This window comes from Amaranthus tricolor, chromosome 15 (assembly GCF_026212465.1).
Source record: "Amaranthus tricolor cultivar Red isolate AtriRed21 chromosome 15, ASM2621246v1, whole genome shotgun sequence".
NCBI classification, from domain to species: domain Eukaryota; kingdom Viridiplantae; phylum Streptophyta; class Magnoliopsida; order Caryophyllales; family Amaranthaceae; genus Amaranthus; species Amaranthus tricolor.
This window is the reverse complement of record NC_080061.1, coordinates 2,703,621-2,729,420: the sequence shown is the minus strand read 5'-3', so window position 1 is coordinate 2,729,420 and position 25,800 is coordinate 2,703,621. Positions and strand designations below refer to the sequence as shown.

General features: G+C 35.5%; 1 protein-coding gene across 1 annotated transcript in view; it reads right to left on the bottom strand.

Moving 5' to 3' along the window:
- The window catches only part of LOC130801280 (uncharacterized), a 61,628-nt gene that overhangs the window by 19,604 nt on the left and 16,224 nt on the right, over window positions 1-25,800 (bottom strand). The window contains exons 18-44 of the mRNA XM_057665092.1: window positions 25,454-25,654; window positions 25,171-25,280; window positions 23,840-23,942; window positions 23,577-23,675; window positions 20,469-20,633; window positions 20,311-20,385; window positions 19,801-20,226; window positions 19,375-19,719; window positions 19,142-19,273; window positions 15,977-16,090; window positions 15,715-15,899; window positions 15,490-15,598; window positions 14,372-14,515; window positions 13,942-14,232; window positions 11,999-12,604; window positions 11,731-11,916; window positions 9,723-9,826; window positions 7,891-8,180; window positions 7,708-7,792; window positions 7,295-7,624; window positions 6,666-7,019; window positions 6,091-6,577; window positions 5,285-5,448; window positions 2,552-2,714; window positions 2,150-2,419; window positions 966-1,166; window positions 180-222 (exon numbers count right to left, since the gene is read on the bottom strand). Coding sequence (XP_057521075.1) covers window positions 180-222; window positions 966-1,166; window positions 2,150-2,419; window positions 2,552-2,714; window positions 5,285-5,448; window positions 6,091-6,577; window positions 6,666-7,019; window positions 7,295-7,624; window positions 7,708-7,792; window positions 7,891-8,180; window positions 9,723-9,826; window positions 11,731-11,916; window positions 11,999-12,604; window positions 13,942-14,232; window positions 14,372-14,515; window positions 15,490-15,598; window positions 15,715-15,899; window positions 15,977-16,090; window positions 19,142-19,273; window positions 19,375-19,719; window positions 19,801-20,226; window positions 20,311-20,385; window positions 20,469-20,633; window positions 23,577-23,675; window positions 23,840-23,942; window positions 25,171-25,280; window positions 25,454-25,654 — 5,782 coding nt within the window. The remainder of the gene's footprint in view (window positions 1-179; window positions 223-965; window positions 1,167-2,149; window positions 2,420-2,551; window positions 2,715-5,284; window positions 5,449-6,090; window positions 6,578-6,665; window positions 7,020-7,294; window positions 7,625-7,707; window positions 7,793-7,890; window positions 8,181-9,722; window positions 9,827-11,730; window positions 11,917-11,998; window positions 12,605-13,941; window positions 14,233-14,371; window positions 14,516-15,489; window positions 15,599-15,714; window positions 15,900-15,976; window positions 16,091-19,141; window positions 19,274-19,374; window positions 19,720-19,800; window positions 20,227-20,310; window positions 20,386-20,468; window positions 20,634-23,576; window positions 23,676-23,839; window positions 23,943-25,170; window positions 25,281-25,453; window positions 25,655-25,800) is intronic.

Sequence of the window (25,800 nt, the reverse complement as noted above, 5' to 3'; positions counted from 1 at the left end):
AACCAAATAAATTCAGATATTTTTCTTTATTTTTAAGGTCAATCATTCATCCTACTGTAATAGAGGCAAACAGAAAAACTAGTAATTAGCAAACACAATTTTACCTGCAACATGAACCCAAATTCAGAGTCAACTGGGAGAGGGAGAGGGGGTAATATGATTTTTAAACACATTTATACCTTTTCCGATGTCAGTCATGATAAGCTCCAACTGGTAATTATCCTGCTCACATGAAAAAAGTGCATGTGATATTATAGAAAGAAAGATAATAAAAGCACAAATATTTGTTACCGGCCCTTCAGCTTTCAATTTGAAGAGATGGCCACAAATATTAAATATATGACCACAATAGAAGAACCAAGAGAATTGATATCCATGAATACTCATGACTCATGACACAATCCAAAAAAAAGAATACAGATGTCTAAGGGATAAAAGGCAGGTTTTGGTGACTTTTACAATAAAAACAGAGTCATCAACCTCTAGGTTATTTTAAGCTAAAGCTAAAAACCAGAAAGTTGTGCTCATAACCCTCTCTTCTCTTCTCCAGTTATTGTTGGCAAGGAGAGGGGTATTGAGTTAGGAGAAAAGTGGGTAGTGACAAGCATTGTGCTATGCAGAACTACAAGGAGCCTCATGATTTATAGCTTGTTTTAGCTGAATTCCCAACATTAATAGATCCACCAAACTGATCACTCAAACGAGCACACCACTAATCTACTTTTCCTCCTTGGAAGTACATATACTTTCAGCTAAGCTTTGCCTCAACATAGATGAACAAATACTCAGAGGTTGCATACGCAGGAATACAGATAAACAAATATATAAGAGTGAGTAAGTGACTCACTCAGAGAAATCAAGAACGGTCACTAAGGAGCTTGAGGTATAGGGAAAAACGAGATTGCAACATAAGTACATAACAAACCAAGTACTAAAATTAGATTTTGAAATCAATTTTGACATACCGGAGAGTCAACTTTAAAGAAAAAAACTTCACTCCATTTAACACTATCAAGCTCAGAAGAACTGCATGCCTCAGCGCGCCGGCCACATGTACGCACACTTTGTTGCTGATCGAGTACTTTGACATCTGATAGCATCGGTTCAGAACTAAGGCGCACTGCTACAGCATACTGACTAGAAGACAGACCATCCACCTTTTTGAACTGCATTTTCAACACAATAACTTCATTAAGTAAAATCCTCAACAGATAACAAAAGGTAAAGAATCTAGAGACACACAATAACAAGCATAGACATGGGACTTCCATTTATATCCATTGTATTCTAATAGAAATTATGAGATAATTCACAAATCTGGTTTCCGGATCATCTGGTTCATGACTTCATGTTTGGAAAGAAAAAATACTCAAGTTGCATAGTTAATTATCTAACAACTACAAAACAAATACACAATGGTTATGTATGTTTTCCCATGAAAATGAGAGTGAGCATGTCCTAACAAAAACAGAGATAATTCAATTCTTTACTATTCATTTAATCTTTTACGAGAATAGCTATCCCTGCTCCTATACATGTATACACACATTTCAAGTAAAACATAACTCCAAAAAATTATGAGATGAACTAATATCAAAACTGGGATACAGGTCATTAATGCCATTTATTTAACATGTGAAAATCAGGTGTCAAACAATAAGAATCATGTATGAGAAAATTCAGATTTGCACTGTGAAAACTATTTCATAACAAGACAAAATGATATTGTTCCTTCCAATTTTCTATATATTTCATCACCTGTGAGTAGCACATGATCAACTGGGAGCACACCAAAATGAATGTCTCAACAATACCATAATCCATAATGGTGGTGGTTGATGAAATCTGGATGGAAATCTAGGCAGCAAGTATTCACAGCTTCAACAATGGAATGAGCTCTAACATATCAAACTATATGTTAGAACAGCCCCCCCTCCTCCCCCCCCCCCCCCCCCCTACACACACACACAAGAAAAGCAGGACTAACAAAAAAGATTAAGACACGAGTTTCTAGAATCGTATGAGAAATAAACCACTATACAGTTAGCATAGAGCCTAAGTAAAAGGAAAGTAGAGCAACTTTAACAAAACATGATAAATAAATCGTAAAGTTTTGAATCATATGCACAGGATGGTACAATGAACATACATGTGCTTCAGCAATTATCAATGTCACCATTGTATAAATCTTTTGGTCAATATTCCCTCTTAAGTGGGAGTTCAACATATTTTTTGATACAGGAACTTTTAGAGGCTTCATATCCCCAGATGGCATCATTACCACACTTGAAAGCTCCCTGATTTCAGTGGCCCGAATAAAAATGTCTTGACCGAGCTTGTTACATGGAATAATGAAATAATTTCTTTTATGATGCACACTGTCAGCAGAGATATCTTTCTGAGTTGGAGAAAATATTTCCTGTAGAAGTAGTTGTATCATAAGAGATAATTATAGCACAACAGATTATTAAGAAAAAGTCTAGAGATCCATATTCAAATTTATATATCACAAAGTAGCATACATCCATAACCGGAAAAGAAATAAACTTACTCTTCTGATGTAGGACTCTTGGACTTCACTGAGGCTGCTCCAGCTTGCATAAGCCTGGAGAATCATATTGATATTGGAACTAGAAAGATTCACATTCAAATCTTTTGTGGAAGTGAGACGTAACTGTGAAGCAGCACTAGGGGAATTTAAGTCATACTGATACCTGGATATTGCCACCATTAAACAGTGATTGATGCCAAATACTACAAGAAAGATGAAACAACCAGCATATATTGTGCATTTCTCAAAGACATAAGAAATTCAGAAACTCGTCAACCACCACACAAACAAAAATCTAGATGTAAGTTACAAAAACTACAATAACGGTGGTACTAACTAACCATCCACTAACATTTCAACAGCACAACAGAAAAAGCAGAAATACCACTCACACGCCCTAATTACTATCAGGAAACAAAACCTTCAGTCATAAATACACCAAGTCATGAAAGTGATAAAGCTTAACACATAAAATCATAACAAAACAAGATGACAGGTCAACAATATTAGCAAGGAAGTCTGAAGTGGCTGCTGTGGCAGAGAGGGCAAGATAAGAAAAAGGCTGTACTGATGAAATTTTTTAAGGTGCTTTTGTTTTCAATATATATGCAAATACATTTAATGAAGAATTATTATCTAACTTAATAACTAGGAAAAGGACTACCAACCCATACACCAAAGAAGCCAAAAGGACCAAGGAATTTCATTTAAAAAAAATAAACTTCAGAATGTATCATAAAATAATTCGTAAGAAAGTAAAGTTTTCTGGTATAGGAAAAAAACATAATAAATGTATAGAGCTGTCTTGCAAAAGTCAAACATTTTCAGAAGAATAAACATTGTCCAAGTTATAATTGAAGACCAATTTAAAGACCTATTTACAATTTCAAAGTGGGAAAGATATATATATCAAAAAAGACCAAGCCTCAACATCACCAAGGGAGACCAAGCATAATTATGTTGTTGCATATGGATTTTGTAAGAGCTTCTAAGCAAGCTTTAATATTGTTATTGGTAGAACTTTATGCAGGACAAGAGAAGCGTCCTTTTTTATTTTGCCCAAGTGAGACCCATAACTAAGGTTGGAGTGCTTAGCAAGTCTGAGAGCCATAGTTCACAAGTTAAGAAGGAACAAACTCTTGAAAAGTATGTGCAAAGAAAGTTGAAATATACAAAAGGAAAGATTTTCTAGGCACAAAAATATTATACTCCAGTCTCTCAAACCAATCTAGTTTTTCAATTAAACCAAGTTTTACTGATTATTGAAATTAAATTTTACTAATTCTTTGTTGTTTCCTTTTTAGTAGTAATGAGTTTTTATTGTTCAAAATCTAAAACTAATATGTATTGAACAAAACTTATCATCTCTAATACGGAACTTGACTTGTTTTTCAGCAACTGTGTGTTCGTATATGGAGCCTTTGTGGACATGTTCTTATTTTATATTTCAAGGTGTGTAAGCTTAGTGACCCGAATGCAAGGAAAGTATTATGGGTTTCGAAGAATGAGCGTGTACAAGTAGCCATTGTCTCAAGATATGGTTTAAATTGTCTCTTGGTGTGTTTTGTTACTGCTTCAGAATAGCATACCTGTTTGGAAATGTTTAGAGCAGGTTGCTGCAGTGAAGCCAAACCCAATTGAAGTAGAGAAAATCAATATCACATATCTTGCCTAGTTCTGCAACCTTTATAACACAGAGGGCGGGAAGAAGAAGAGGAAGAGGAAGAGAACGAGCAGAGAGGGGGGCACATCAGGGAATGGGAATGGGAAGTTGAAGACAATGTGGTTGGCGGTAAAATTGTCATATTTTTCTTTTATTTTTAAAATTTTAAAATTTTTGAAAGCTTTTTAAATTAAAATTTATAGTCAACTTCTACTACAATGGTTAAGGGATGGAATCCATAACTTTGTAGTTTGTGACAAGTTTTCCTCCCTTTAAATTTAAAACCATAATTTTATTTTTGAAATAGTAAAATATTTACAGAATTATATATTCTGAACCCAATTGTTTTCGATTCACTTAGGGTAGCGTTCCATATTCCTGTTTCCGTACCTCATATCAAATCATTCCTTGTCCAGGGTTACATGCTGATATCAGAAAAATTAAACTAATATCTACTGGAACAACATAAGCAAAATATGAAATGGTTTCCACAATATCACATCTAAACAGGTGTCATCATTCTAGCTACTTATATTTTAATGAAGGTAATCCAGCTGAGCTGCTTTGAGGAGATGAATTCCTGAAGTGCTGCACTTGGTGAATGCACATATGCTATGTGATGATAATCAGATTGAAACGTATTTCAGCAACATAAAAAAAGTACAATTGAGGCATGCGTTTTTTCTAGCTAATTATTTTTCTATTTTTTCAAGTATTTAAGTTTTAAAGTAAAGGGTGTCGCTGTACAATAAAGGAATGCAATGGTCGGACCATTCTAGGATAAATGAAAGGTCAGATTTTTAAAAGATAACTCACCTTTAGGTGAGACCTTCAGAGTTAATTTTCCCAATATTTTATAAATAAAGTGTTTTAACCCCATCAAACCACAGGCAACTACTTAAACTACTAAGTCAACACGCCCACATGCTAATGCTACTATACCTTTTTTCCATTGAAGTTACCGTGGAAATGTTAACCATGCTGACTTTAACATAAATGATTAAACAGTTAAGTACTTCAACAGTTCAACCTATCAAGAGTTCAAGAAAAGCACATCAAAAAAGATTTACCTCAAAAATCCATCAGCTGCCTCCACCACAGGCTCCCAAGCTTCATACTTGTCATTGTATGACCTTATTGCAAGAGAGAAGTTGACATTGGAATTTGAGTAGTCAGGCCTTCCATGTAAACAGAATCCTATACCACTTAAGGATACATTAAACAATGGGACCATCTGCAACACAGCAAGATCAACATTAAGATGTAATGCGAGGAAAAGAAATCTACTTTACGCATTGCAACCAGACAGTAATAGTCAGGTTTTCTGGATAAAAACAGTAAATTTCAGCAAACTTTTGTGTAGATAATTATGCCAAGAAATATAAGTCTCTAATTTTTAGACACATGACAATCCCAACTCCCAAGACTTTAACCATTCAAGCTACCAATAATTCTAGAGAAACGATATACACATGCCAAAAGACTACATATAAGCTAAAGTAGAAACATTGTGCATTGATCTAGTTGGATAGATGCAAGATTTTATCAAAAATTCTCAAATAAATTCTATATCTAAAAAGTGTATTCTTTATGGTTACATGTAATACTTGAGGCTGTATATAGCAAAACCCATAATTATATAGTCTGATCTTTTTTATCAGACATCAATTTTTACATGATGGGTAAGGAAAAAAGAAAGAAAACTAGGAGGAATAGGAGCCATTCTGAAAAGAACTTTTTTTTAATTAAATAAGAACTGCAAAGTAGCTGAGATTCCTCAATTAATATTGGATGCATAAGGTGAGCCTAAAGCAAGGTCAGACACTTAACAGCTTTGTAAAACATATTAGCAATAGAAAAAAAAAATACCACTTACCAATCCACCAAAGTCATCAAAACATGCAGCAGAAAATGTTTTAATTTCTGCATCAATGAATGTATCCTCCTTGCCATCTGTCGCACATTTATGTGCAAGCTTCACTGCGAATCTTTTGGAGGGTTTCTTGTATCCACTCCTGACATGAAATGTTCCTAATTCCCCACCTATTGTCCATATGCTAAATGGTTCTGATCTAAGCCCAGCATCATTTGTATCCCACAAGCTTTCTTCAGAAAAATGATCGCTAGTAATCATGTCACTCCGTATGCATCTCAATGAGCTACAGTCATATTCCTTTGGTGATCCTTTACAGGCTATACAGCCCAGAGGAACATAGCCAGGCGGAGCTTGAGGCAACCAAAAAGAAACAGGCTCAGTTCCCCATTGCTTCTTAATCCTCGCAACCATCTGGAAGTCTGAAGGTTCTTTGAACAGTTCATCACCAGTATCTTCAGCAACAATGCAGGCATTTGGAGGTTCATGCCTATCACCAATGAATTCTATTAGCCAATATACTTATTAGAGCCACACACACACACATCATTTGAAGCATAAAGATGAATATGTCATACCCTTTGACGGCAATATCACCAAAGTACACCATCCCCTGTGGCACCACCGGGCGCCATATAGATAGTTTCTTTTTTGACCTCGAACCTTGATTTCGCCAAATTAGACGGAAGCTTGCAACAACTTCATAATGCCGTCCAGAATTTGCGATTGCAGACTCGGCAGATAAGGATCCATTTTGTGGCGATATCTGACTAGGAATACTTCTGGGAACATCTGGTGAGAGCTCTGATAACCCAAAGAATATACGACGCAAGTCATATGCTCCACCAACTAGCTTCATTGAATTAAGATCTGTTGGCAAGAATGTCCCAGCACAATTATCCACACGCCAGAGGGGCAAAGTCAGCGAATGTCTGCATTACAAATCACAGGTAAATCACATGCAAGAAGACTAAAAAGAACATATAAAAACTTCTCCATGTTCCTGAAAAAGTTAATTTATTTATGAAAGCACAACAAATAACAATTAATAGAAATCCCCTTGGAACCTGAGCTCATCTTAGTAACTAAAAATCACATCATGGTAAAATCAAAACAAATAATTTCAGCTTTACAAAAAAATCTATTTCAATTTCCTTCAATTCTTATGTTTTAACAGCATGAGGAAGGTGTTATTCTATCCACATACTCATTGCCTGCTCCAATCATCACACAGTCTCTCAATGGAGAAGGAGAAACCAAAGAAGCCAAGATGCAAAACGAAGACGACAATGGAGGTGGTACTGTTGCAGATGAAACTACACATCCCAGAGCAACATAACCTTTTGGCGCCACAGGATACCAAATTGAACAGTTTACATTTGCCTCCTGGATGACATTGACCAGTCTGTTGATGCCTTCTGAGTCAGAAACATCATTAAACGTACTACTTGGCCATATCAATCGGTAAGACTCAGGTCTCTTGAGTTTCACAAGGTTCTTGTTTACAGCAAGAACTGCCTTGGAAGGTGGCTTGTCCCTGTCACACAAAAGTGAAGTTGTCAAAGAATAGAGATTATGGAAAGTTTTATGTCAGAAAAAGTATACAGAGACTATACTAACACCGGAGTCAAATAGTCACCGAGAACAACAAAACCAGGGGGTGCGCGAGGTCTCCAAAAGGCAAAAATTTGGTCATTCTGGGGATCTGTCAAATCAAATGAAATAGGAACAAGATAAAAAATTAATAGCATTAATTATATGTAACACGAGCAAAAAGAGATGTCCAAGAAGATATAAGCTCACACTCCACCACAGCTACTTTGTCAAACTCAGAACAACTGACTGTCAATTTCTTCGAAGTCATTCTTAAAAAGGACAAAATATCTTCTTGAACAGCCAGAAAAAGGCGCAAGATGCTAAAGGAAAAATTCATGAATATATCAGAAGCTGAGAGATGTATGTTTGTCTCTCCAGCAACTCTCGAAAAGTTGATGCTTGTATCAAATGGCTCTAAAATTCTGACTCCGTTGCTCTCCATAGTCAATCCAAGTGCATTTGCTGTCATTTCCATAGTTTCACCCTTCAACACAATTCTGAAATCAAATACTAATCGCATTACATAAGATCATTTCAACAAACATTTATTTTTAAAAACAATGAAGGAAAATTTACCAAGAATAATACAACCTTTTGCTTATTTCCCTATAATAATACCAACTTTTGATTAACCATGAATAATACCAACTTTGAGGGGTGTTTCCCTAGAATATACCTAACATGTTAAAAATCAAACTATAGGAGATTATATAACAAAAATATTTGGTAAATTAGTTAATAAACTAAAGTTGGTATTATATTATTCTAGGAAAAAAACCCACTAAGTTGGTATTATTCATGGTTAATCAATAATTAGTATTATTGTAAGGAAATTAACGAAAGGTTGTATTATTCACGGTAATTTTTCCAAAATAGAAAGAAAATTTCAACACATAGTTATCAAAAAGCATTATGTCAAACATGATAGAGTAGACAATTGCAGATTTTTGAAGCCAACAAACATTTGGCCTTGGTGCATTTCTTGGATGTATGTGACTTAACTAGTACGCTTACGAACCTATGCTATCAGGGGTTCTCAACAGGCTTGCTCACCTTCTGCCATCTGTTTGCAGGTCAATTAATTGAGATTTGGGAGAAATTAAGGAGTCGTTTGATATAGATAATAGAAATGGAATGGAACTACTTAAGGGAAATGTTAATGATATGGGTTTTTTTTTTGTTTGATGTAAATATAATAACGGAAATGGTAATCTCTAAAAGATCATGTGTACTTTATTCAAGCATCCAAATTCCTTTTCCCAAAAATCGCCACATTGCCCCGTTACGCAATACAATACTCCAAGTTAGACATAAGTACAGGGGACATGAAATTTTTTTTGGACAACTGTATTTTTCTTCAGAATACCTAATGATATGTATTTAGTCATTATTTCCTATTCTAAAGAGATATATGTACTAGAAAGATATTATATGAATAAAAAAATGGCTTTTAATGCTAACACAAACCAGTAAAACGATCCAAGGAAGAAAACAAAAGATGAAGAAAATGACCTCTTACAATAACACGCCCGTAAATATCCTTTTCCTCAAGGATAGGCAGAATCAAATTTTCCACACAACTTGGCATTTTGGGAAATGGCTAAGTACAGGGAAGAAAATAAAAGATGAAGAAATGACCAAAAAAAAAAGAAAAAAACAACTTTCATTTAGAGATCAATGAGCTGGATTCACAAAGTTAGACAAAAAAAACCTCATTGATAACAATGTACAAGCTTCTAAGATCTCTATTCAATAGATAAGGATTGAAGAGTTTTTGGTCTTTGTTGGACAAAAAGTTATAAACTGTGAGAAATTACGTGGAGTTGTGGACAAGACATAGGAATGACTGAAACAAAATAGAGAAGATGATCAATATAAAAACTAAACCAATACAGATCTACAATATCAAACCCAACAAGGCAACAACAAAAATCAATTTCAGTCTTATCATAGAATCAACAGATTGAATAGTCTTTCTTAGATCCATATAAACAAGGATTATTAAACTTTTATGTCTTATTGACCAGGAGAAATCTAACCTGGAAAATGCATCCAGTTCAGCATACAGAAGTTTGTTGGACAAACTTGCTGAATTACCAATGTCTTTTGATGAGCTATAAAAAGTAAGTTCTGGACTTATTGCCTGCAAGTAAACTCCTATCAGAAGAGCATTTAAAAGCAGAACTGCATAAGCCAAAAGACAAAAGAATCCAACAATTCTAAATACAAACAATTAATAAATCTCGGACTCGATATAACCTTGCCTTAAGAAAATGACAGTTCACCTTCCTTTTAGGCCAAATGCCACAATAATTTACGCATATACTATTTTAGTCCTAGAACTTGTAATTGGTACCTGAAAGATTTTCTCCCAGTAAAGTTGCAATCCAACAAAATTATTGATTAAACGTGGTGAAAAGAAATAAACTTTATAATAATTGGATGTATATGCAGCACAACAAATTCTACACTTCATTGTTTTTGTTCATCCCACTTGGAATTGGCAGGGGAGTCAACTATCAAGTAAAAAGGTATAATGTAATTTCTTACTCTTGGGAAAGGGGAGAGGAAAACAGAGAGGGGAGAAGGCAATGACACTCAGACAAGTAATAAAATGGGGGTTAAGGTAGAAAAGACAGAAAGAAAAACAATATGCCAACGTAAAGAGAACTATAAAATAAGAGAGAGAGGAAAAAGAGGCAATCAATGAAAAATACCACATTCCCTTCCTTTATAAACCAGAAAAAATTACACAAAATTCTTGAAGAGAAACTCATCAAATTTTCATTAATTCTTTTGCGGTCAAAACGGCTAATTTGAAGTGTATCAAAAATCAAAGAGTTGATTGTTGGACTGAAATAGCAGCAATCAGAAAAACAAAACAGCACACACCCTAAAGATGATATAACCCAGCTTGATTTGAACTTCCTTAATGTTTCCAAAATTAACCAGGGCTGACCAGATGGACCTGACACAGCGACCTTAAACTGAACCAAACCCTACTACATTTGACGCACAACCAATCTGGACCTGACTGTAGCAGGACTAAAACCCAATTTGACTAGAAGAATCATGACCCGAATCCGAATTGTAACAGAGAATTATAAACCAACTCCGAAAACTAACTGACCCGACACAATAATGAACTAAATAAAAAAAATATGAATTTGTTTAACGCGATATGATCTAATTTCGTGTGACCAAACTTAGTTCAACGAATTTGTTTGAACATATCAAAACTAGTTAAAAATTATTCAACTTAGTGTCATTACATTAAACTTGGTTCAATACAACCTAAAATGGTATTATATAAGAGAATATAGTTCTAATTAATCCAATTTCGTCTGATACTACCCAAAATCAAATTTCATCTGAAGCCCTCAACCTGTATTTGACCTTACTTGTTATAACCAAAGTTCACCAAACCCAATTTGTAATTGACTCAACTTATACCCAACTTAAAACTTACAGCAACCCTACACAATAATTCATCAGCATTTGACTCGAACCATTTATGACCCGACTCAAAACGACCCTAACTTGACCTCAAAATTATAAGAATACATCCTCAACATTCCTAGAACCAAACCAAATTTTAATTGACCCCATGACACGAAATTTCTACCTCTGCTTTGATACATCCTTCTAAAACTTAAACACAGTAATATAATTAAAATCTCTCATAATTATTTTGCGGTAAAAATAGCCACTTTGCGGTAAAATCTCTCATAAATTAGAAATGGATTATTTGACTAAGAGGGAATACATTATTAAGCTATATTATATACGTTGACACCTGTTAGCATCTGGACACCAAAGACACCTTAATTTCCTTTACAAAAGTCATTCTACATATTATATGTATTCTCATATTTCTAAATTAGAATCCAATATATAGAATTAAATGTATTTCTTCAAGACATGCCCGAGTACGTTTTCGAGTGGATGCTCTTCAGTTTGTTTATGCAATTATGTAAAAGCTGAACAGAATTATACCAATTATAAAACAAAGGGGGTGCCGGGGTGGAATGAAGCAACTAACATAACCTGCAACTCAATTATGAATTCTGAAGGTTTTCTATTTTCAGTATTTTGGAGCTCTGTAACTTGAATATTCCTTAAAGTATTTTCTGGAGGTCCATCTTCATACTTCAAGACAACATGATCATCCTCAGAAGCAGAATAGCTACTGTTGGCTCCTAATACCACACAAGAGTCCAAAAATCGACCATCCTGCAGTATACAGTAACAATTTGAGTATTCATTCACATCTTGAATGCAAATTTATAAGCAGAAAGATAAAAAGGACAACTACCTTGATGACAATGTTTTTGAATTGCAATCTTTTTCCATTTCCAACGTAGATTATTGCTTCTGTACTACAAGATGAAATAATGGAGCCCTGTCTATCTTTCAGCAATAAGGTCCCACCATTTCCATCATAGATAAAATGATCAAATTTTTCATAATCAATGATCAGAGGTTTGTGAGGAGAAATGGTACATTCGACAGTGGGTTGGATGTACACAGATTCATTCAAAATGATTGCATCAACTAAATTCATTGGTATTTCATCCTCCTCATTTGATATGATGCCCCGCACTGTTGGGACAAAGAATTCAATCACTGCCAGTAGAAAATCAAGTGCAACAAGCAATTGAGGCCTTTGTATACACAAACAGATAAATGATGACTCCTCACTGAATGTTGCATCGACAATAAGCATTGTAGCATCTATCTGCCCAATTTCATTCTCAAAGCCTAAAGAACTATACTTTACACTCTTTGGCTGTCCAATTGCCAGTTTAAACTGTTCCTGAGTACCCTCGCGGTCATCTAGTACATTAAAACTTTGGAGTGTGACAGATAGAGAGCTATCTCCAATTGTGGTAGACTTGTAAAGAAGCCATGCATTGTTCATCTGCAACCATTAGTGATCCCATGTCATATTGAAACAAATTAATTTTTAGTTTATTCCCTCTAACAGGTATCAACAGACATAATATAACTCAATAGTAAAAAGCTATGATAAGCATATATAATACTAAAGTGAATTGTACTGAATTCATTAGTACTCCTAGTATCAAACAGAACTTAATAGTACATAGGAGTATTAGTCTTGAATAGCACTTATTAGTAAGTAAAAAGTAACAACAATATTTAGATAATAACAATAATTATAATGATAACAACAACAACAACCCACAACAAAGTATTATATTAAAACAATTAGAATACTTATAAGTGTTCAAAAAACGTGCCAAGGTGCCTGGCTTTTAATTGGGCAGAGCCAGGCCTTTTCAATGAGGCATTAAAATGCACTGAGGTACACAAAAAAGTGAATCAACTGCATTTCTTGTGTCTCCAACCTGTTTTTTCACAGAGGATCTTTATCTTAAAGGATAACACCTCACTCTGAAGAGACAAACGCCTCACGCCAAGAGCTTGGCGGCTTGGCGCCAAGGCTCTGGGATTCCAGATGCCTTAAGGCCTGAATCCTCTATAAACATTGAAGATTTAATTAACTCAAAGAAACCTAACTTATTAGCAATGAACAGAACCGAATGAATTAACAATTATTAGTGTTACACTAAATTGATCTTATTGGTGATGTGATGAAGCGTCCTTATTAGTGTGATACTAAAGTGAAAATAAGTATTATTACGTTGACTACAAATCTAAAATTTGTGAGCCAAATGCCAACGTAATCTTACTAGTCTGTTCACAGTTTTTAACACTATTAATATCACCTTTAAACCAGTGAATAAAATACATGAAATTTAAGTCAGAAGGGAGATAGTAATTGTATCTACCTCAATTTGGCTCGAACGGGTACAACTACATCCACTCAACAAAACGAAGGGAAATTATAGCTTAATATATTGATGTCGTGGACAGACTTGATATTGGAGTTTTAGTATCTCAACACCACCGATTTATGAGTAGATATGCCCAGAGCATGTGCATGTGCTACAAGAAGGAGAGGGGGGGTGGAATTTTAGGATCAAATGAGAAAGGAAGTTTGAATGAGAATAGGTACAAGATCTTACGTCACAGTCCAATGAGAAGGTTCTTTAAAGGGAAAAAATAAGCAACTTCCGAGAAGCACAAAATATAGCATCAAAGCACAATATTAATGAAGTTAAAGATGTAGAAATAAACTTTCAAAACTTAATTCTTCTTCATCCATCAACTCAGCAGCTATAGAATAGAAAGTCAACAATGAGCGCACCACAAGAAATATCGTAATATGTTTACCTGCACCGTAGCCAGGGGTGAATCTCTTGCTGGACCTGAATGCAAGCTTAATTCCATTAAGTTAATAGCAACAATGACTTTCATGTTGATCCAGACTTCTCTAGTATGAGATTCAATTTCAGTTGGTTCTAAATCCAAAGTAGCTTCAGACTCGACCAAATCAATGGTTGGTGTTTTGTGATTCCATTGTAGTGGAGGCACAGTATTGGGAATCTCAGAAAAATTTGATTGTGCACATTCTGTAATGATCTGGTATTCTTTGTTAGACAAAGAAGCTTTCAGTACATTCATCTGCAAGCACAAAGAAGCAAAGTTAGGTTGAAAGCACTTTTCTTATACAACGCAAGTAACTTGCAAAAAGACGGCAAAAATTTTGAACGAAAACGATTTTTTGTTTGAACAAGGCATGTATGGACATGCATAACATAACCTCTATTGTCGCTTCTATACTTGGAATTTGATGTAACAAGTCTCGAAGTGAGCGCCAAAGAACAATTGACAATCCATTGACATCTTGAATTATGCTATCACCCAATTTTTTTCCCGCTCCAACATTCAAATTGATATCTTCAACCTACACAAGTGAAATCAATTTATTACTGCTTCACATATTAATGTCAGTACCCAAATGCCTCCAACAAACTGTCACTACTTTCGCAAGGTAATAGACGGTGCAGCCGTGCAGGTGTATATAAACTAACTGACAGCGGAGACAGAAAACTGTTTATGTTGGTTCAGTCATGAGCGAAGTTTCCTGAAAAGCACCAATTGAATAAATGAAAGATTGGAACTTTGACGAGCTTGGAAACAGAATAGGTAGGCCATGACAAATGAGATGATGAATTAAGAATTGCAGGAGCAAATGACATGACTGTAAATGGAATGAATGAAGAAGGAGAAGCGGACGAACATTGGAATTGATTTCTTAACAGTAGATTGGTATTAGATAGAAAAGGATAAAGTATGATCTTTGTTACCCTCGATCTCTCATGTTGATTTGATTTGGTTCATGTAGCCAACCCCAAATGTTGGATTTAAGGCTTCTGCATTGCTGTGTGCACTGTGCATTGCATATGCTCATTCAAAAGAAACTATTGTCCTATCACTTTACAACAAAAAAGGTAAAAATGTCCAGTGAGAAAATCAATGTAGTCTAATAAAGTGCAAGATCAAAATTCGGTTCATCACAAACAGTCAACTTCAATGCCTGACGTAGTTGCATATATTATTTATAAGCAGCTGCATGAAAACTAGCACGGACATGAAAACTGCCTCAAATGGTTCCATATAGTTCTAGCTTGATAATTATGCCCGTGTAACATGACAGCTCATCAAGATCCTCCAACAAATCAAGTCGATTCAGTTGGCTTGCTATGGAAGCGTACAAAATATCTTAGTTGATATAAAACTTTGGAAATTAACTTTCATGGGTAGAAAGAAGATTAAAGGAGCTAAAGTCAGTATGACTACTACTTCAGCTGAAAAACTTGACAAACAAATCAACTAAAATTAACAACCCTAGATTTTAATATGGCCAGAAAGCTTTACCATTATAGTCAATGTTTCAATGTGAACAGCATTCATTTCGTGTTTAGTGCCATTAAACCACTGGAAGGTATTCTGGACAGTTATATGCAACACATCAAGCTCCAGAAAACTGCAGAATAGAATTAATTACTGTCAAGATAAATTTGTATTCATTCTGCAAGGGAATAATATTTAAAGAAATCTATGTTAACTAGGTATTAGAAAGAGAACAGTCCATAAACATACTCGAGACTGTCCGTTCTACGAGGCATTAAAATTATCGGCCTTGTAAGTGATAAGTCCAGCTTCATAGCAGGCGAACCCTCAATTTCACTAGTAGTAAACCACTTCTCAGAATCAGTGACCTGATCTTTCAATTTGACAACACTATTCGAAGTGTTGGGAGCAAGACCCACAAAGTAACTCACTACCTAGATATAAATCAAACAATGAGAATAATATACGAAACAAAGTTCAGTAGTAGACTGGTGAACAGGAAGTTGCTTACCTCCTGAATAAAGCGATTCAAGAACACAATCCTCACTTCAGAAAGTTGTCCAGAGAGGCTGTAATCAAACCCTTTATAATCATCATCATCCGAGCTATATGAAGAGAAAAACATCTACAAAGAAACAAAAATTACAGTAAAACAATTACAGAAAAAGTAAAGAGCTTAAATTGAGAAACAAATCAGAAATGAACACACTGAGTAATACTAAATATCTATTAGTTTACTAGAGTTCATGATCCTCACTGAGAAAGAGCATTGTGACTTTAAAGTTAAAAATTAAGATTTGAAAAGCCAACAGATTATAACAATATTCTATTAAACAATCAAAGCCTATGGAGAAGAAGTACTCTAGTGCCTATTTACAAGAACAAGTGAGATATGTTCAAGATTGCTCCAACTATAGAGAAATAAAACTCATGAGTCATACAATGAACTTATGGGAAAAAGTGATAGAGATATATATGAGGAGATGTACCAGCACAGCATAGCATAGCATATCCGATAACCAAATTGAATTTATGCCAAAGAGATATGCAATGGAAGCAATTCATCTTATGAGACGAAGGATGGAGTACTATATGGTTAGAAAAAGTGATTTGCGCATGGTTTTTATTAACTTGGGAAAAGCATACGACAAGGTAACAAGAGAAATACTTTGGTGGGCAATGACAAAGAAGGGTATTCCCAAGAAACACATTAATATAGTGCAAACTATGTATTGAGAAGTAAGATAAATATCAGGACATGTGGAGGGGCAATAGAGAATTTCTTGATCACAATTGGTCTTCATCGGGCCTCGGTCCTAAGTCCCTTTCTTTTTGCAACGATTCTAGACAAGAGAACACTATCGATATAAGGAGACATGCCTTGGGGCATGTTGTTTGCGGATGACATTGTTTAGGTCACTGCACGTGCCAGGAACTACTCCAAGGTCCCAACACCCTGACACATGGCGGTAACAATCCTAAAATCACAACACTCACTCCGGAGACCCTCTCAGGTTAGAATCGCCCTATCTGCTCCCCTGAACAAAGGAAGAAACCGATTAAGATTCCCTCAAAGGTCCCAACTCCCTAAGAGAGACACCATGACCTTTTATAAGGCCAAGACAACCATACATGAAGGCCCTAAGGTGGAGTGATAGACCAGCCTGGGGAAGATAACATACGACGGTAAAGATACTTGCACCCTGAGAAGGTTAAAACGGTTATGATGACGTGTTAAGTGACAAATTGACAGTTGCAATCATGTGATAATAACTGACATACTTGTATGAGGCAAGGTGCCACTACCTACCTCGTATTATACTGTTGCAATCACCACTAAAAAACAAAAGGAAGCTGTAGAGTGGGAATCAGCCAATCAATGAGCTCCACATGTATTCTGAAGACATTCTACACCTTTTTGATGATCCCTAGAAAGATTCTCTGAAGGTAAAATGTTTGATATGCCATTAGGGTTTTGAACCTCTCTCCATGCCCATTACTATAAATACACAGTGTCATGCACTACCTGAGGTACGTTAAGTCGTTAACTCTTAGCATTCAAGCAATCCTAAACATTCAAGCATTTTCAAGTTGTTCACGTTCACAAACAAGCTCTAATATATCTTCTCTAACGCTAAAGGCCTCTGCACACTTTAAGAGAAAGGTTAAGCAACCTTCCTTACACTCTTACGGAACTAATCATCGGAGGAGGTCCCCCAGAACACCCATCTCCGGCCCTCGTTTGTTCACTTGTGCAGGATAAAGTTCAAGGCGTTCTAGGTAGCAACTCGAAACCTTATCAGCAGTTCATAAACCTTTGTGGAGTTAAAAGACATTCTTAGCATCTTTGCCAGGTGTGTCAATTGGTCAGTTTCTTACAGGAGCAGTTACTGAGACCAGGGGGAGGGTAAATGCTAGGTTAAAACGATAGACACAAGAGTTGGAGTCACGAGGATTCAACTTAAGGAGTAAGATGAAGTATATGGAATCACGAGGATTTAAATGAGATAATGAGCGACACTATAAAGCTAGAAGAAAAAGGAATCACTCCAAGTGGATACTTCAAATACCTTAGGTCTATATTTCAGAGTAATAGGGACATCCAACAAGATGTAACTCATAGAATTAGGTGTGGGTGGCAAAAAAGAAGAGCGGCTATTGGGATATTATGTGATCAAGGTGTGTCGTTAAAGATAAAAGGTAAGTTTTATCGTATGACCATTAGACCAGTGCCACTATATGAATCAAAACGATGGGATTGTATGAAGGATCATAGAAGGAAGATGGAAGTAGCAGAAATCCAATTGCTTTGATGGATGAGTGGGCATACCTTAAGAAATAGAATTCGAAACAAAGATATAAGAAAGGGTTTAAGAGTTACAAGTATTGAAGAAAAAATGAAAAAGAATTGTTTGAGATGGTATTAACTAACGGATAAGGATTACAGAAAATTAGAGCCTGGGGGACTCAAAAAGAGGGCAAGAATGAGAAAGACCAAAAATGTCTTGGAAGGCAGGAGTAGAATGGGATATGAAGGATCTCTACTTACAAATTGAGACAGTACAAAATCAAAATGAATAAAGAAGAATCCATATGGACGACCATTGAAAGTAATATATTTGTTCATATAGCCAACCCCAATCTTTTAGGATTAAGGCTCTAGCATTGTTATTGATGTTGTTGTCTAAAGCCGCCTACACCAGAAGTAAACTTAATTTCAACGATTTGACCATAAAGGAACAACACATTATCCAGCACCATTTGCACATATAACCTGGAATCCAGGATATGTGCCAAAACAGAAACATGAACCACAATCAATGTTCCACTTCCACATATCCACTTATCAAAGCAAAACCTGAATTAGTACACAAAGTAATAGGCATAACACTTTAAATCACACCCTGCCAGCACAAGAATCCATACTAAGCATCCTTAGATGTAGCGTTTCAAATTAAGGAATGACAGAAAAAAAAGGTTAATACATAGGCAATGACTAACCATGTTAAATCCAAGAGACTAAAAGTAAACAAGTTCAAAACAAAGCCAAGCCAGCAAGATTATCATGAAAACGCATACTCTCAACATAAGTAATATCAAAAAATTCGCAGCTACAAATTCAATCTATAGAGTGTACAAAACACAGAAGAAAATAAGAAAAAAAAATGGGGGGTACCTCCACAAATGAACTGCCCCCAGGGTTCCTCATGTCACAGGCCCAAAAATAGAAGTGTTCAGGAGAGAGACTGTCATCGCTTATCCTCAGATTACCTATGGCAGCTTTGACACTGAATGATGAAGGAAAAACCTAGCCAAAAGAATTCAGATAATAAAAACTCAATTTCATGATAAATAAGCAATGTATACATCATAGTACAAAAATAAGGAAAGAAATAAGCTTAAATGAACCTTAATATCAGTAAGAAAGTTATCTTGTGACAAAGTAGCGAGCTTCCTTTCATCTTCCTTCACAAGAACAATCTCGGCACGAGCCATATTTAAGACTAGGCAAAAGATTATTCTGGATTTCCCCTTTCCCAAGAGACCCTTGACAACAGGATGAGCAACAACATTCGAATTTTGTGGATCAGTATCTTCAATAGGAATTTCAAGCTGCTGATTCGCTATTGACGAGGTATCACTAAAAGATTCACAACTTGAATCTTCAACAGTGATTCCACTCACAAAATCCATAACAGCAGCAACTGTAGGCCTACGACAGAAAAATGATAAGGTGGCAAGGGTCACCACAACCTGCAGTAACAACAGGAACAACAACTTTGACATCTAGAAACCAAATAGATTTCACTGCCTGGAACAAAAATAGAAACCCACCATATTGTCTATTTTACTATAGAAAGGAGAATTCTGGTCATAGATTATTATTTGAGCTTTAACAAAACTTCCAAATTCATCAACATCCCCATTTTTCTGTGCTGTAGAATGAATGGAGCTATCTGGCAGAAGACCAGGCACCCTGCTAAAGCTGGGGGGTTTAAATGATGATACTTCAGGAATGACAAAGTCACTCTCAGGGAGATTCTCTGGAGCCTCATAAAACTTATCATCGCCTTCAGTAGAGAATTCACCATTACTGCTCTGTCTGGATTCTTCAGATATCATGCTCACATCAGGGGCTCCAATGAATGACCTAGCCAGATAACGACATTGAGATGTTCCTCTACATACTAAATCTTCTATCTCCAAGGATTTCAAGAGTGTTCCGATGAACATATCTTTTTCCTTGATCACAATCTCCACCTGATTAAATCAATAGGTAATCATGCTGACAGAAGCAAGTACATTCCATATACAGAAGAAAACTGATAGGAACAGCAAACATACCAGACCTCCAACAGCTCGGAATTCAAACAAGTGCTTCTCTTCAGATAGCAGCATCTTCATAAAACTTTGGTCATGCTAAAGTCAAGGCAGCATAAATATGAGAATGTAATTTGGCAGCAAAGTAACCAGCTGCAACAGCGAGTAAATGTAATTTTTACCTCCTGATTATAGTTGAAAGCGATTTTTAACTCATCTAACACACCAGTTATAAATATTTTCTCTGTGTGTATATCATCAACAGCGCCATTACGCTCCATAGTATCAGATTCTGAGCTTTCAGCATCCGATGACGATTCAGACAAAGTACTAATTTGAGCAGAAATCTACATGATAACATCAACCCAAGAATTTGTGGAAAACAGTCAATGAATAATGAAAACCGGACTAGAGGAAGCAAAAGATGCAATTTCTCTTGGAACTAAAACTTCCACCAAATCATACACAGTAAACCACCGGAGAAAGTTATTTGAGAACAATTAGTGGATCAGGATTTGTATAATATTATGAACAAGTATTCATTTACAGAATGAATTGAGTTAGGGGAGCAAGGGCCAACTGAAATGAATGAGAACACTGGAAGATGGAAATAAAAAGAATCTTTTAGTTTGCCCAAATAATTAGCCACAAATTTAAATTAAAAATCCATTTCTTTAATTCATTTGTCTTTTCTTTTTTGGTGTTACTTTGTGAATTCTTTGTTTTATTTAAAGTAATTACAACAAAAATAAACTGCAAAATTCTTGGGTAGTCCACTTTTAAATAACGAAATCCACTTTAAAAAAACAAATATCTTGAAATTCAGACTGATTATACTTGTACAATGTACATACTACATATAACACATTTATATGAGCAAGAAGAACCAAGATTTCACCACTTCAAGCTCATTATTTTTTTAAGTCTTATAAAATAAATTGATGATAGCTTTGTTACCCAAACTCTTAATTTTACCTCAAGTATCCATGTTGGATCTTGTGCGACACTTAGTTACTTTACTTTGGACCAAAAATATTGTATTTTTCCATAATTAAGCCATATTGGACACTCTGACATGTACCGCGTCGGATATGAGTTCCTGAGTCGAGTAACAGAGTGTAATAGTTCATGTTTCATCATCTTCAGTTAAATCAAGTCAATTAAATGTTCAAATGCTACACCAAGGTTATTTGAGGATAGACCTACTTCAATTTAATATTGAGTCTTAATTGAAACACTACACTTGTCAACATTATTTCTTAGAGTAAAATGTAATAACTTCAAGTGTAAAAGAAACCAAGGAAAATGATGTAACGGAAATGAAATTAAGGAAAAAATTTCAATGCAATGTGCAATAGGGAGGACAAGAAAAAGTGAAGGGTCAGATATTAAAATATCCCAATTTCGAAATAAGTAAGTCGGGATAAAATTACACCCAAAAGGAAAACCTAAGACGTGGACAAATGAAAGAATTGAATGAAAACAGAATGGAAGAATCGATGAAAAAGGAGATAAGAAAATTATTATGTCAGATATTGTAAGATTTCTTCCAATCTATATTTTCAAAGTATTATTGGTAACAAGTGTTTTTAGTAAACCAAGGGAAACCAAATGTTGAAACACAACTGGACGGAGGGAATAACATACCAAAACACCAAAGAAAGCATATACTTAAAAAGAGAGCAGAAAATTATTGCAATATTTTTTATTTAAATAAACTCAATATTATCAATGCAAACCTATCAAAAGCATTCCAAAGGACTTCTCCGCACTTCTTTTTAGTTCAGTTTAGGTTTGTCAATCATATCTTCTCTCACATTTCATTATTTACTAAATTCTAATAATTTAATAAATATAATTTAGTTCAATTTGGTTCCACAAGTAGGGAGAACAAAACCTAATTCAACAAACCTACATGAATTAAACCTAATTAGGAAATATCAAAAGATTAGAACCATGGATTCTCTAGTTCATCTAACCTAGTGTTACCTAGGGATAGGGGCAGTTGGCGGCGCCTTATCCACGTCTTAGATTACTAAACCCATCCCTTTGACCCATTGTTTGTTATTGTTTGTTGCCTTTGATTATTTCTCTTTACCTCCTTCTTTACTTTTATCTTTATTTTTAGTTATTTGTACGTATTCTATTTATTTTATTTGTAAGTTGCAAGTTTCTCTATTTTTAAAGACCATTCTCGAGCCAAGGGGCTCTTTGACCGCACTCTTTTTTATGGGTATGAGCTATCGTCTTTCTTCCCTCCCTAGACCCTGACCATAGTTTTCTATGAGCGGGATACACTGGGTATGATGATGATGATGAATTTTCCCAAATGAATCAAAAATAAAGCAAAACAAAACCATCATCTTCTTGTCTCAATTTGCAATTTTCATAGACAAAAATAAACCTCGCTTCAATCAGCCTCACACATGCGCTTTGCGCCTAGGCTTTAGGACCCCCATTTCCTTAGTAGGCCGTGAACTTCCTTATTGAACAATTGCTCTAAGGTGTCAAAAAATAAAAGAAGGCGCTTATCAAAAAACATTCACAAATGGCCATAAAGCAAAAGCCCACTTGCAACCACAGTTCAACACTAACAGCTCAAAAATCACATATTACTAATATTGTGTAATGCACATGCACTGCAATTAGGGGGTACTACATGAAGTGTCTACGAGGGTGTTATAAAACTATAAGGTCCATTAGTTAGTATGGAAGATAAGTTAGTAGAGAAAAGTAGAATAAATAGAGAAGGATGGAAAGAGAAAAGATATCTACAAATATATGTATCGAGTTCCTTAACTCATTTGGAGAGTGCATGCCTCTCGAAAGCTTGTAAACATTTCATTTATGTAATCTTTTAGTTTACATCATTCCATTTTCATTAATGCAATTCAGCCATTACATTACAATTTCCAGTCTTAATATCTCTGCAATCCGCATTAAGTGTAATTCTTACCACCCACAGCCATGGCAAACCCAGTTCATCACATATTCCCCACAATCACAGCGTAAAAATATAACAGCTTCAAGTTAAACTATCTCCCACCTAATTTAGAAAAGCATAAAGATATACGACATTCTACTACCCTAATGTCATGTAGTGACTCCCACCTAGGCATGATTAGGGGGGTAAAATGTATGCAACCTTACTCTTGTTACAACAAGAGGTTACTTTAATTTAACACTTGATTTAATGAGAAGTGGATGTAATGAGTTAGTTTACTTTAGTCACCATCCAGAAAAGAGCAAAGATATTAGAACAAAAAACAAGAAAACATTTTTCCACATACTGATGCACGATATATAGCACTCCGAAGGCGGGTGTGCCACACGCTCTGAGAGTCGTCTGAATCAAAGCGCAAGATCAATACATTTGCTTGCTCAACAACCTAAATATGCAGAAGTCAGAATACAAAAAGAACTGCAATTGATCCAATAGGTTTCGAGGGTGAAAGCACGAAAATTCAAATACTAATCGAACCCTCAAAAAATAGACACTAGAAAAAAGTGTTGTCATACTGTTATTTATCAAAAGAAACAGGAAAAGAAGAACCTTGCCCATGGCTTGGATACGTGTAGCATCACATATAGCAAGTACGTGTTCCTCATCACCAACGATTTCGGCAGGCACCTTATAGAGTTGTTTGCCTCTCAAACTGCAAAAACCAATGAGTTAACACTTAACAAAACAAATGGCTAAAAAATCCCTCATCTTTGATAGGCTTTTTGTTTGTAAGAAGTAAAATGCGCTATCAAACAAAATACTAAGGGAAGACAGCACTGAGATGAAACTAATGCAGTGTAACTTTTGATATACCCACATATAAATTTACATTTTTTGTAGTTGCTCACAGCCCGAAAAAGGTGACCCATACATTCACAACCCACAAAAAGTAAGTGGGCAACTAGATCATCACTTCCTTCTTGGGAAACTAGCGGCCACACAAATCCCAGTCCGATAACAAAACATCTTACAAGATCTATTGAAAAGTGCAAAGGATTAGTAACTCATTTTACTATAGTCCATTATAATCTAAAAATAAAAAATTATAATATTGGGTTCCATAGAAAAATGGACCTGCAGATTCCTATAGATTCAAATTAAACAAAAAAAGAATACAAGAAAAAAAAAATAAATCCTAAATACACACTTTAACTTCAGTTAACTATATAGACAATAAGTCAACTCAAGAAGTGTGCTCCTCATATTTTGCCATGCCTCATGAGTGGATCTATGGATAAGCTAGTCCCAAGCACTAGACATAGCATGAGCATTATGTGGAGAAGACCAAGCAAGGAACATGGTCTCACAAAAGATTAGACAAAAAACAGAGTCAACGAGGAATATGGTCCCATGAAAGATTCGAAAAAACTTGGAATTTCAAACCTTCACAAGGGGAGAATAAATACTCAAAAATCAGTTGGTTTTTTGCATTCCAAGTACACCACCAAATTTCCAACGGAACGTTATCCCGCACTTCAACAAGTGAAGCCTTATTAACCCATCATTTCCAGGAATAAAAGCACCTAAAGGGTAGCAAGGCTAGACCCAGCTCATCACAGACAAAGCTAATGATAAATGCCAGTAAATACTGAGAGATATGTGCCGATAACATCACCAAACAGCCACTAGGAATCAAGGATAGCTTCTACATCCCTACAGAACTATTTTCACAGAACTACAGAACTACATCAAGAAATTACTCTTAGATAAACCCAAAAGCAACCAACTAGTATACAATTGAAGGCACATCTAGTACCCAAGTGAAATGATAATAAAATATACTAGTGTAATAGTTTTAATGTCATGATTGAGAACATATTTTTAAAATGCCGTCCAATAAAAAGCAATCTAAAAAAAGAAAATAAAACAATAGACCCAACCTTAGATATTGTCTGTAGGTTCTGGAGTCTGGGCTCTCTAGTATGTAAAGGAATGGCCCAACTAAACAGAAGTATCTTCGCTGCCAAACAGCATCCCTGTTTCCTACTCCCTATAGCATAGAACAAAAGGAACCAAAAATTAAGTTCTACAATTGCAGAAACAAAACCAGTATAGATTTCTCTTTTTTTCTATTTCGGATTCTTTGTGATTATCTAAGGACCAGAAGCAGCAAAATTTGAACAGGAAGACCAACTTAAGAAGGAAGATTTAAGGAGTATCGACCTTCCGAGTTAAAAGGAAAACCCAGCCCTCAAAATCAGCTTGCTTCCATGGACGCAAAGGTTCTGCTCCCTTGTCATCATCCGTAAATATCTTTACTACTTGCATCAAGCGATGATAGCGAGCTGGGGAAAGATAAAATCCCAAAGATGGCACCCGAACAGCCACTCTCATGGGAGGATGTGATGGATTGTCCACCCTTATCTGTATATAGCAAAGCATTAGACGCTGAACAGCACATCTGTTCTCGTATTTTCTTTAGATAAAATAATTTAAAAACAAATAACATGTACCGCTGGCGTAAGCAGGATCAAAAACATCAGCTGCTCACAAATTTTAATGATAACAGG